General features: G+C 40.5%; 2 protein-coding genes across 4 annotated transcripts in view; both read left to right on the top strand.

Moving 5' to 3' along the window:
- The window catches only part of CMSS1 (cms1 ribosomal small subunit homolog), a 246,919-nt gene extending 245,196 nt beyond the window's left edge, over positions 1 to 1,723 (top strand). For all 3 annotated transcript variants that reach the window (XM_068417338.1, XM_068417337.1, XM_068417336.1), the window contains exon 10: positions 1,454 to 1,723. In XM_068417338.1, the coding sequence (XP_068273439.1) occupies positions 1,454 to 1,537 (84 nt within the window). In that variant the 3' untranslated portion in view covers positions 1,538 to 1,723. The remainder of the gene's footprint in view (positions 1 to 1,453) is intronic.
- Positions 1,724 to 2,882: 1,159 nt separating this feature from the next.
- LOC137673005 (cell cycle control protein 50C-like) lies at positions 2,883 to 12,298 on the top strand. Its single transcript, XM_068417478.1, has 7 exons — positions 2,883 to 3,095; positions 3,922 to 4,032; positions 5,303 to 5,404; positions 6,548 to 6,638; positions 9,290 to 9,427; positions 10,324 to 10,533; positions 11,642 to 12,298. Exons 1-7 carry the CDS (start codon positions 2,883 to 2,885, stop codon positions 11,827 to 11,829), a joined length of 1,053 nt encoding a protein of 350 aa, XP_068273579.1. The 3' UTR covers positions 11,830 to 12,298.
- Positions 12,299 to 13,159: the final 861 nt, after the last annotated feature.

The following is a 13,159-nucleotide window of genomic DNA, read 5'->3' as shown; positions in this document are numbered from 1 at the left end:
AGAAAGCAAGAACAGCTGGAAGCACATGTACATTTTGTCCATTCATGGGAGATCTGTAGCTTCATTTTAAAGATAGGAACTACGTGATGGTTTTGTACTCACCTCATATTCAGTGCAGAATTACGTACACAGTGGTATATTCTGATAAATATATGAATTTAAAAACACGGTAATCCTCCCATATGACAGTCCTGTATCCCTTCACATCCACATCATGGATGGTGCCCTGATCCAGTGCTCTTTGAGATCCTCAGCATCTCATTAGTTAATGCTGTTGGATTTTTTTTCTCTGTTTCTGTATCTCACTCCATTCATCCCAAACAGTGGAAAGAAGGAAATAGAAAGAAATTTCACAAAGTTACTAGCAGTGGGATAAATGAGTTTATCAGACTCTATCTTGACGTGCTTGATTTATACTGAAGCGTAAAGGTTTAAATAAAAATGGATTGTATACTTTCTGATCTGACTAAAGGACAACCTTCCCACTTGAAATCTTTGTGTATAGAGGTTGGTGGCAACACAGAGCTGTCTCAACTCCTCAAATTACTTGTTTGTAAGATTCAAATGTAGTTTTTTCAACAAAAAAACAATATTGTATGGTCTGGAAAGAATGCAAACACTGAGCCTGGAGTAAGTTTGAAAAAACAGAAAGTTTAACTTTCAGGTTTCATGAAAGTAGAAAGGTTTGTAAAAAATGGACTTGTGATAGTAAGACAACTGTTTTCACCCTTGTGTAGCACATCCAGCGTGGAATAGAGACTGGTCAGACCTTCTCACATCATTTATTCCTGTGCAAAGTGGAGGCGCAGAAGGATATAATCCTGAGAGAAAACTCCCAAATAAGTTATTTGTAAGTGGGAAGAAGGAGGCTCTGAACTAACCATGATGACAGAGAATTGTGTGTTCTTGCTGAACTATGTAGTCAATATTTACTCTCAAGTACATGTCTTTTATCTTCAGATAAGCAGATAAGCTGGAGCCATATCCGTGTTATAAACCAAAGTACATTTTGCGTGCAGCACAGGTAGACTCGACCTTTATGCTCACTTTCATTCAGGTGTCTCAGACACAGACAAGATCGTGGCTATTGCAGTGCAGTACTGCCCGTGGACTCCTTGATAGCTGTTGATACTCTGGAGAGTCCCACAGGGGTTTTGCAGCCCAGGGTGGGTCTCCTGCTGTGGCATGATTTATCAGCTCTAGACTAGTGACAGCTTAGCTCTAGCCCTGTGAGATGGGACTGCAAGAGCCATAGTTGTCCTTCAGGATTGCAGAGCAAATGTTAGATCTATTTTACAAAGTGGAAACATTGTAAAGCTCAGGACCTTGTATGGGAACCTCTTCTTTAATTTTTAGTCCTACAGTGAGGTGCCTGAGTAAATAAATAATAGTATTTAGCCAAAACACTATCAGTAACTTTTGATGCTTTCTTTGATTTTTTTTTTTTCTTCAGATAAAGAAAGAAACAATTGACCTACTGGAAATGTGTATTATAAAGCTGTGCAGAGAGGGATCTGTGAAGCTGGGACTCTTCTAATAGTTTTACCAACACGGAAGTTGTTTGCAGCTGCATTTTTCTATTATCCTGTCTGCAATTAGCAAGTGATTAATGGGTGGTGGAATTGAGAAGTTTGACTTTTCATAGGTCTATCAATACAGAAAGAATGTACAATGCAACTTTTTCTGAGTTTCCTTTTAATAATAAAGCAAGTTTTGTTTGTAATTTTAGTATGATTTTTATTGCAGAAGGAATGTGATATTGAAATTAGAGGTACATTACATTAATCTGCTAGATTTACTACTATGTCACTTTTAAGACTTTGAAGATGAGCAAACTTGGGTGTGAAAGTCTTTGTACAATTCAGTTCTCTGTTATCTCCCTCTGCTGTCCCAAAGGAAACCTTTACTTCCCTCATGAGAGCGATAATCTAGTTCTTGTCTTAGAGGATCTTTGAAAATGTTGTATGAATTTCAGTAATTTGTCAAAAAGGTATTTTTCACCCAGCTGTTCTAGAGCTGGCCAAATGCTATTTTTTTCCTATTACATGATAAATTATCTGCATATTGAGACTTTATTTTGGTTACACTGTTGAAGTACGCAAAAAATATTCTTCTGTTTGTCCATTTAAATTAAAAGGCGATGATCTCTGAGTGATTCTTCTGTCATTGTGGATAGCAGGGAATAGATGCATTTTTTTCAGGGGGCAAGATGGAATAAAGGTGAGCAAATAATCAGTATCTTGGAAAGCCATTGGTCGAAATCAGATGTTTTGAGAATGAATTGCCCTTTTGTGGTAAAGAACACGTAACCTTTTTACAACTTTAAATTGCATCTGAATCAATAGCAATTAATGTAGTCGGTTAAGAAAATTGATGTGGTCTTCCAAAGCAATGTTTTCTGTCCAGTGCTGTCTCAACATCTGCAGTCCTCCCCGATGGCATCCAGTGCAATTGGAGTAGAGCTCCTTTCATTGTATGCCCTGCCTGTTAGCTGGGCAGCTATGGAAGTGAAGGGAGAAGAAATAGTGCATCTGCGATTACACAGAGATACCAGTATAGCTGACAGTATCCCTGCAAATGAATAAGACATAACAAATCCTACTGAATTGTGAGGCAGGAAAAAGCATATATTTAAGCTTTTCCAGGAGGCATGAGCTGGACACCCTGACCCAAGTACACTGTCATTTGATTGGTACAAGCTGATCATGGGGATCCAGGCACAAATGTAGAAAATGAGGAAGAGAGAGATCTAGTTAATAAGTAATTCCTGGCTATAGAGCAGGTTTGAACAAACAGTACAGTCTCCCAACACTAAGGACAGGATCTCGGCTTAAACACTCTCCAGCACAAGTATATTATTCCTTCCTCTCACCAAGAAGAAAATGAAAAACAAGACGAGTTGTCTTCCTCGAGAAGGAGAGGCGCATCCTTCCAGATGTCCGGATAACAGTGCATTCAAACAACAAAAGCTGCCAGCTTGGAAGCCCCAGCTTACCATTGTGACTGTGCTCTGCACCTTCTTCCTCACAGGCGTGTTCTGCCTTTCTGTGGGAGTCTGCCTCATACTGTCCACAAACAGCGTCAGAGAAATCCAGGTTTGTTTGGGGGTGGTGTTCTTAGATATTCTGTTAAGAAGAAGCTGGGCTACATTTGGAGGGAAAATGCTTTGAATTTTTGCTTCTGGATAAAGATGATAGCAATGGCTTCATGCCTTGGACATGTGTCCAGCAGCCAGTATTCCCATGAAAATCCTCAGAGATAGTTGGTCACGAATAAAAGCCAAGCACTGGATGGTTAACTGGGTAGTAATATCTGAAATATGGGTGGAGATTGCTGCCACTGGCTGGTAATATCTGAAATGTTGTCATTATTTCCTGGGGTTTTGAAGGGAAATAAACTAATCCCTTTGATAGTGTTTGGTACTAGAAGAACGTACATGTTTGCTGGGGCAAAATCCTAAAATGCGGGGAGCCCTGATGTTTAAATGCGTCCTGGAGGCAAGGTTGGTTACACCTGTGATGGTGTTAATAGACTCCTGGTTGGAGCCAACACTCAGCACTACAACCAGGCTGTTCAGGAGGGGTGGGCCATAGTGCATGTGGGGATTTGTCAAGCATTACTTGGTCAGCCAGACCAAGCTGCAGAAGTTTTCTTCACTCAGCGCTCCTTTGCCGAGGAGCAGATGTGGAGGTTCTGCAACAGTCATTAAATGGCTCTAAACCAGCTTTAAACTAGGGATAAAATTTGTGAATGTTCGTTGAGGCCAAGTCCTGATTCTCTGTCGAATTTTAACAATGTTTTTGGCAGTGCAGAGTCACTTAGAAGAGAACTGCTCTGAGAAGTCTTGGAGCTAAAACACTAACCTTTTCCTGTGTGCATGTCCTTTATTACAATATCTCTGCTTGTTCACTTCTCTGACAGGTTGATTATTCAGATAAATGCTCAGATTGTTCGAAACTCCGTGAAAATTCCTCTAATTGGGATAAGGAATGCCACTGTTCTGTTAATTTCACGCTAAAGGAAGATATATTGGTAAGTGGATGGGAGAAACCAACTCAAGTTGCTTAGTACCCCCTGTTACTTATATCCCTATATGGTAGAATATAATTCTGCTCTGTAGAGCTCCTGACTAAATTTTCTTCGTACTTTTTAAAACATGAAATACTCAAAATTTTATACTTTTGCCTTTGCTGTTTGTTTTGGTACATGTTAAAAATAATCAAGATCAGGCTACCTCTGTCCTTGGTTGGGAGATATCCAAGGAAAAGATGGGGATAGAGAAAATGATGTTTGCTTGTGGAGGTGACTGTTCTCTGTATCTCCTCTTTGAGTCAGTAGCAAATGCTTGCCCTTGGCCTGGGGTTAGTTGTTAACTGCACTGCTGAGCTCTCAAATGAGAAGGAAATCTGAAGCTCTGACCACTTGTCATAAGTAAACCCCTGTAGTCTTTTTTACAAGGGTTATGCTGTTAATCCCTGAGGTCCTTGAAATAATTCAAGTCTAGCAATGTCATTCTGCAGTTTCATTTGGGAAAAGTGTCCTTCGTTTCCTGCCCTAAACTACTGGGACGTGTTGCTGAGACTGTTAAAATGCTTTGTGTTCCACCAAAGATATTTTTATGCTTAGTACTGCATAAATGATCCCTTAGAATTACAGTGCAATTTAGATTATAAAGTCACTTTAGGATTATTCAGTACTGAAGAGGCTGTTAAAAATACTCTGTAATACTTCAGGTTACAGTGATGTTCGAGATGAGAAGTTTATTTAGCTGAATAATGTTTTTTATAGTTTAATAATCCTCTTTCTTGCTTGTATTTGCCTGCCTAGCATTCTCCTTTTAATTACAGGACTAAACTTTCCAAAGGGTTCAAATAATTTATGAGAGGCAGCCTTACTTTTCAAAAAATCCGAAGGAATTAAGAGCTAATGGGTACTTTTTGAAGTTTTTTGTGCACCTTCTTTTATGGAAAATGAGTGTCTGTCTCCACGAAATTATTCATAGTCATTGCAGGTTCGTGGCCAGCTGTGCCATCTTGAGTAAAATAATAATCAGGCATTTTTATTTTAGGTTTCATTTGGTGATTTATAGTATGTTTAATTTTGTGCCATAATACTAAAACTTTCAGGTGGGGTAAAGACTAGATTCTAGCCAGTGTCCGCTGAAGTAATTGCTTAGAGTGTAGTTACCAACACTTAAATATGAATTGAGTACTCTCTTCCCCTCTCTTTCTTAGCAAGTAATAGGATTTCTCTTTGTCTACATGAACTCACCTTATTGAAGGGATTTATCTTTGAATTCTAGGGTGATGTTTTTATGTACTATGGCCTGCAAAACTTCTATCAAAACCACCGTCGATATGTGATATCAAGAAGTGATGCACAGTTGTTGGGTCGAAAAGTAAATGTAAGTTTTCTTCTTTATATTATGAGATGGTCAGTATTTCCATCAGGTACATCTGTGACCATATGGAGAGCTAGCTGGGCGTAACTGTGTTGAGATGGCTCTAGGGAATAATAAGAAGGTACGGATTTTCAGTGTTTGGTCTCTACTTTTATGATTGTTAGGGCCATTATGTCTAGTAAGTTAATAAGAGAGGAAGATTGAAGGGATAAATAAAATGTCAGTCAAGTGTTGCAGTTCTCAAACCTGCACCTTGTAGGGATGCTGATTAAAAATACGTTGTCTTTTTCAAATACATTTACAGAAAGCTTTTCCTTCAGCTTTTTCCTCAGCTTTTTTACTTATGAATCTAAAGCATGTTTTCTTTGGCTTAAGAGTAGCATTTCTTAATGTATACACCATCCACACACTCTCTTCTCAGTACATATGACAATTGTGCCATAATAATCTGTTGTTTTTATAAAATGCTTCTTGTAACTCTGAAGACACATTCCCCATACATCTGCTTCTCCAGGTGTCCAGTCAGCTTGTTGGTTTGTGTCCAGGTGCAACTGCTTTTGGGTTTTGTGCTCATCAGATACACAGCTTGTTAGAGTTATTTGAAAATGTTTCTGTTTTAAACCTGAAGATTTATAGTTTCTCGTGAACTGGGATAGGAGAGAGGTGATAAATTTGAGATGACCTTTTGCTTTTCATGCTGCGTCTTCATACATCAAGATTTCCCCACACAGAACTGCAGTAATGTTGCTAACTGCATCTGCTGTTCTCCACCACTGAAGCAGTCCAGGTCAAAATTAAAAAGAAAGAAAAATATGATGTTCTAGAGTAAGCCAAGGCTTCACTGGAACATTTTAAATTGTATCTGTGTTACAATAGCAGATCCCCAAATGAGTTTTTGCAGTCTGGAGTTTGCAAGTCCGCAGCAGAATTTGGTGAAGACCTTATGTTTACTTACTGTGATATGGAAGGTGTTCCTCAACTACAAACCCATTCATTTGGATGTATTTCTAGTGTGACCAAAAGGTACTGGAGACTTAATTTTCAGTGGCTTTTCAGAAGAAGGAATGGGACGAGAACATTAACACCAGCAAAACAAAACAAAACCCCCAGGTTCTGAGCGTGATTGTTCTGTGACCTTGAATGCAGGTTCAGAAGAGCTACTGCGCGCCCTTCACCGCCTACCAAAATGGGACACCCATGGCTCCATGTGGTGCTATTGCCAACAGCATGTTTAATGGTAAGTAGGTACCTTCCACATCTGCCTTACTAATTTCCACTTGAAACTATTCTGTTACCCCAATCCAGCTGAGTTCTGATGTTGCAAGATCTCTGTCTTTCTCCCACAAAAGGTTTTGTTTGGTGGTGCTACTGTGGTGAATATGGGGCTCTGCTTCCTACTGTTTAGTAACTTGCCCCTCATTTTGGAACTGAGGAAGATTTTTCATTTACTAAGACCCTCTTCAATCTGAATGTACAACAGCACTGAGGAATTGAGTCCCTGGTGAAATAAGGAATGATGATACAACAGTTTTAGTGTACTTTCTTGCTAAAATATACATACTTGTACAGTGATGGGAGAGCCCAGATTCTGCCTTCCCACAGTGGTGTGATTAGAAGGAGGTGACATGTTTTTCACATTGGTTTAGACCTTTGGAACTGTGTGGTTTGCATTTTGTGAATGCTGGAAGCACACATAGTCAATTTGATCCCCAGTTTGATCTTGTTTGTAGTAACCTAGTGGGCATAATCTGCCTATGAGTACATTTAGGCTGAAACTTAGAGGGCTTCTAGCCATGAACACTGGCAGATTTCAGAATGGATTTCTTTGGGAGGAAAGGACACAAAAAACTTCTGCAGACTTTTCTTCCCTACCCCATTCTTTTTGTCCGTGTCCCCCCCCCTCCCCTTTTTTTTTTCACCTGTTCCACGCAGCAGTTTTTGGCAATGCAGCAGCAGTTTTCAAGCAGCTGAGCCTCCCATACCAGAGGACTTGTGAAGGGCAGCTGCATTCAGTAACTTCTAGATCCATTTGATTTTCATCTGCCTGTGCACCAGCCTCCTCCACTGGAAGTCTGATTTACGGGACTGGCCTCAGACCTAGCCCAGCAGAGCTACCTGTGTGCAACCCACCCTGTTCTGGAGCCCTGGCTGCGGGACAGAATCACAGAATCACAGAATGTCAGGGATTGGAAGGGACCTCGAAAGATCATCTAGTCCAATCCCCTGCCGGAGCAGGATTGCCTAGACCATATCACACAGGAACGCGTCCAGGCGGGTTTTGAATGTCTCCAGAGAAGGAGACTCCACACCCTCTCTGGGCAGCCTGTGCCAGTGTTCGGTCACCCTCACCGTAAAGAAGTTTTTCCTCATATTTAAGTGGAACCTCCTGTGTTCCAGCTTGCACCCGTTGCCCCTTGTCCTGTCAAGGGATGTCACTGAGAAGAGCCTGGCTCCATCCTCATGACACTTGCCCTTTACATATTTATAAACATTAATGAGGTCACCCCTCAGTCTCCTCTTCTCCAAGCTAAAGAGACCCAGCTCCCTCAGCCTCTCCTCATAAGGGAGATGTTCCACTCCCTTAATCATCTTCGCGGACAGAATGCTCCTGCAGACAACTAGGGATAGTAAGATTTTAAAACGTTGAGGGTAAACCTCCCAGTGTCTGCCTTTGCATCAGTCCTTACTGCACAGTGTGATGGAATGTTCCAGCTGCTGGTGATGTGGTGTAAGGGGGTGATGTCTGAATCTCCCCCTCTGGTAGCTCATTTCTGTCCCTCTGCTGTGAAAGAGGGTGCTTCCCATTCACTTTTCACAGTTTAGCTGGTTGTCTAATTGCTCTCTAATCTTGTAAAATGAGGAAGATGGCCAAGTTCCTGCCATGGGAAAGGTTTTTAACCCAAGCTAGTAGGTAAGGGATCAGTCAGACAACCAGTTAAGCAGGCAGAGCTCAGAGAATAGCAACTCCTGTTAGTAAACCAGTGACAAACAGCTGGGGACGTAGTGGAGCACAGAACGATCACGTACTCAGACGAGTGTGTCTGAGCCTTAAGGAGCTGTGTGAACACAGGTTTTGTAGCAGGATAAAACTGTTTTCATTGATGCTGATGCAGTTTGAGATGTTTCCTAAAAAGCAGCCCTTTCCCATCTATATCATCTAACTATCACTGCCTGTCATCTCATTGGCTGCCTAGGTATTTATGTAGATGTTAATGAGACCTATAATGTTTTTGCCTTATGTTAACCTAATCTAAGAAGGAAAATATAATGGATAAAAACAAGTGCTTTTTGTCCACCAAAACAGGATGGCACAGTTAAGCACAATTTTAACAAAATTGTTTTTTGATTGAAAGAAGTGTTCATGTCCAAGTTGGTAGACAAGGTCTAATTAGCATAAAACTAAAGGTAAATTTTCTCCAAAGGATCACGGATTCCCTTGATTGTGCTTTCATCTCTCCCCTGTTCCCTGAAAATATGTTATATATAGAAAAGCAATCCGTTTAGGACAACTGTCAAAGAAATGCTAGGGAAAGCTAACTAGGAGAGTAACTTCTGTAACTAGCTAGAGAGCTCCAAAAGTGATTTGCAAAGCAGTTAGTCACGTAGGAGTTGATGGGCATGAGATACTTGCACATATTTCTGCACAGGGATTCAATAGGATTGTTGGTAGGAGTCTGTTCAGTCTTTAAAACTTCAGAAGTTCTAAGGCTCTGGAACCTTAATTCTTCTTGTGAAGTGTACAGTGCTCTGTACACAGTCATGATGCAACCTTTCGCAGGATTTTTCTTGTTTTCTTTTCACTTGAAAGATGCTTCAATGTGACAGTTTTTGTTAGTCATGCTGGCAATTAGAGTGACTCATACATATTGCTTTTTGTATTCCCTGCAGATACTATTGATCTCTTCTACAATCTTAACTCATCTCTTATTCAAGTACCACTCCTGAAGACTGGAAACAGCTGGTGGACAGATAAAAATGTGAAATTTCGCAATCCAAAATCGTACAATCTCTCTTCTGCATTTGCAGGTAAAAAAGGTTCCACTGGTATTCATTATTTTTCGATGTCTTCCCTACCTCGACGCCCCTGTGTGTGAGGATCTCCCATTCTGAGACAAATTGCCTTTGGGAGAAATACCTCTCAAAGCAGGTTGGAGAAGCAGCTGTAGAGGGTGACTGAGAGCAGAAGACAGATTTAGCCAAAATATCACTTTTTTTTTTTTATCACTGACCGTAGAAGTTGGGAGAAAGTAGTTTTGAAAGACAGAAGTTAGCCCTCATCAACGCCCTTCTGTATAGTTTCTTGTAACGCTTAATCTGTCCAGAGGGAGCAAGGATGCAGTCGCTTTATTTTTTCTGATTGAAAACATCTATGAAGGAGAATTGCATGTTGCATCTTTCCTTCTTCATGCCTTTGCAGATTCTTAGGCAGTGGTGAGACAAGTGAGGCTGCCATCGTCACTGGTTCTTTCAAAGAGCTGTTTCCTAGTTATGGTTGGTCTGTATTGAAGTGGGACTAAAAGCTCCCTATTCTGGATCAGGGCAGGGCTGTGATGGATGCAATATGCAAGAGTTAATTATCGAAGTAGTTTTCATAGAGAGCATGTTGCTTGCTAAAGAGGCAAGAATCCAGAATAAACAGTATTTTCATTTGTGCAAGTCAGTTTGTTTTTCTTGTGCTTGAAGTTTCTCATGTTTAGCAGCCCCTGGGTACTGTTAAACTTTGTTCATTCATGTCTGAGGTGAGTGGAGATGCTTGGGTGAAAAGTGTTATCTAGCATATATAATTTTTCAATAGTGGGCAGAGTCTTGTATCTCTTCCGTATCTCATATTCTGTGTTGGTTGTGAGCAGGCCAAGAAGTTAGTCACCAGCCACTGTTTTTACTGATGGTATGTCTTTCCTGGTTTCTTTCTTTTTCATCAGGGACAGCAAGACCTCCTTACTGGCAGAAACCAGTGTATTTGTTAGACGAGGAAGATGAAAGGAACAACGGTTATGTAAATGATGACTTCGTTGTCTGGATGCGAGTGTCAGCCTTTGCTACATTCAGAAATCTTTACCGTCGTGTCAGACGGATAAGGCAGTTTGCAGATGGCCTCCCAGCAGGGAATTACACTTTTCATATTTCCTATAGTATCCTTTCATATTATCCAAGACTATTAGATAGTTACATCAAGAGGGAAGTGGATGGGATTTGTATAGTAGTATAGAATGGCAAAGAAACTGAGTAAAACACCTCAAACTAAATTACCATGAAAAGACCTAGTTTTGGGGGTGATGAGACACTAGAAGTGGATTTTCTTTAGCCGGTGCAGATGGAGGTAAGACATGTCACTCAAATGACAGCACGTGAGTTTGGATTTGACTTCTGAGGGGGCTACTTTTGGCTGGAGACAGCACATGGGAGCATTACACAAAGGGTAAAACTTAAGAGTGGGAACCTGAAGAGATGGTTGAAGATGTTGTTTTAGCTGAAATATTTAAGAGTGGCCTAATCAGATGTGTAGACACCCATACTGGGGTGCACAAAGTGCCAGAGGTATCCCTGCTGTTGAGAGCTGTGCAGGATGCCTGGGTCAGCAGAGCTCTCCGGCAGATTTGGGCCACGTGCTGACAGGAGCTTTTCTGCTGCTGGAAATGCACTCTCACACTGAACAGCATGAACTTGGCTGGCTAAAGCACTTGGTTTGTCAGCATGAGTTATGTCATGATGACTATAAATTTCTCTTCTCTCCCAGCCCATAGAGTTGTGATTTTAAGCGTAGCAGAGTTCTATTCTGAAAGTTTCCATGTGGAGAGATGAGAGGTAAAACCATATAACATTCTGGGTAGACAACATATTAGGTAGAGGTGAGCACTTCCCCTCAGTGAGAATATGTGGAGTATCATCATGGTAAGCTGCCCCAAAAGGCTCATTTTCAACTGAGTTTTCATAGCAAATTAACACAGTAGCAGTTACATAAATTATGAATCCAAAATTTATACTGTTAAAAAAAAGGTATTTTCATGGTCACACAGAGACTGTATCTAAAATAACCAGAAATCTCACCACCAGCTGCTACTGGGTTTTTGGTCAGAGAATAGCAGAGACATCACAGATCAGTTAAAGGAATTTTTGCAGCAAATGCAGATCTCCAGACTCTTTATGCCTTGGAAAGGTTTTTGAGCATTTACCACTACTTTTTCTCCTCCTGAAAATAATGTAAACCTTGTTAGTGAAACCTTAATATCCTCCTATCAGATTTCCCTGTTACCAAATTCAAGGGGAGGAAGTATGCGATTCTTTCAACTGTGGTATGGAGCGGAGGAAGTAACCCATTCCTGGGGATTGCCTATGTGGTTTCTGGCACAGCAGCAGCCCTGACAGGTTTTGTCATAGCTGCCATCCACTTAAAGCTCAGAAAAAAGAAAACATACTTTCAGAAGTAATAAGGTTCCCTGGCTTTCTGAACAAAGGCAAAGGTGCGCTGTGAACGAAGAACATGCAGCACAGACCTTTCATTCTGTATCTGTTTCAGTAACAAGTTTGGTGAACATAAGCAAATTGAGGGGCAGTGCTATTCCGTCATCCAAAACCAAACTTAGCTGAGGCTGCATTCTTATTAACGTATGTGTGCTCCTAAATTTGTTTCCTAGGAAGCTTGTAGTGAGATGAGCTTCAAACAACAGATAGCATAGTGGGTTAGAATTGCAGTGGCAAAGAAATTATATGGTACTGATCTCTGGCCAGAAGTAAGGGTTCATATTAATTTCTTACTCAGCCCTTAATTCAGACAATATGTCTCTTGACTTAAATGGAGCTTTGGATGGATAAGAAGTGAGGTCTTGATCCAACAAAAAGCTTGAGCAGGTAGAACTTGGTGCTAAAATCTGTTTGTGGGCCACATGTGTGGACTGAATGGCTGGGCTTAGGTGTTATATACCTTTTTTCAGCTATCCTGAAAAAGCAAACAATTTAATGCAGCATATTCATCACAGTTTGATGCTCGATTTATGATTGAATTTTTTAGGAGTTTGGAGTTTGTTTAAACCAAATTTATTGGTTTTATTGGTATTGAAACTAACCTGCAAAGCTAAAGGGCATCAAAACACTGATTTACATTTTTTAAGTTATGATTTAATAGACAGCTTAAATTAAAAACTTGTTTAATGATAAACATTTTATCAGAAGGATCTACCTAATGTAAGTATTAGGCCACAATTGCACTCCTACATACCCCACACTTCCACGCAAAAGTTCACGGACTGTTACGTGACATGAAATGTCTCTTCCTCATTCAAGCCCCCATTTCTGTGGTGTGGTTACTTATTGTCAATAGAAAACAAAGCATCGGAAAATCTGTCAACTTAATTTTCAGAAAGTAATCACTGCAGCAGAAAATCATGTTTCATGTTCAAAATTTTACCCATTTGGGAGTTATTTCCAGACTCTCACAGAATGTAGGAACAGCACTGAAGAATTTACATCAAGTATCCCACAGGACATCTGAATTTTTTAAAATAATTTTTCTGTTGCAAAAGTGCAAATGGAATAAAACACTTCAATTCCTTTGAGAAGTATTCTGTGTGCCTTACCTCCCCCTACCCTAAATAAACCCTCCACAATAAAACTAGAAAGAAATTACAGACTGGAGCAAGAGAAGGGAACGTGGCACAGGGAGGCTGCGTGCCACTGTCAGGGGCACCCACGTCTGCTTTTAAAAGTGTCTCAATTAATCTCTGCTTCATAATTTTGCCATGAGCAGCAGAAGGGGTGCTG

The sequence above is a fragment of the Nyctibius grandis genome, chromosome 23 (genome assembly GCF_013368605.1).
Source record: "Nyctibius grandis isolate bNycGra1 chromosome 23, bNycGra1.pri, whole genome shotgun sequence".
In the NCBI taxonomy this organism is placed as follows: domain Eukaryota; kingdom Metazoa; phylum Chordata; class Aves; order Nyctibiiformes; family Nyctibiidae; genus Nyctibius; species Nyctibius grandis.
The sequence above is the reverse complement of the archived record's forward strand: the minus strand, read 5'-3'. Positions and strand labels throughout refer to the sequence as shown.

Coding starts and splice junctions, on each gene's coding strand:
- LOC137673005 (XM_068417478.1), top strand. CDS start 2,883: ATGAAAAACAAGACGAGTTGTCTTCCTCGAGAAGGAGAGGCGCATCCT. Junction 5,405..6,547: donor TGTTGGGTCGAAAAGTAAAT/GTAAGTTTTCTT, acceptor CCTTGAATGCAG/GTTCAGAAGAGCTACTGCGC. Junction 6,639..9,289: donor TGCCAACAGCATGTTTAATG/GTAAGTAGGTAC, acceptor TATTCCCTGCAG/ATACTATTGATCTCTTCTAC.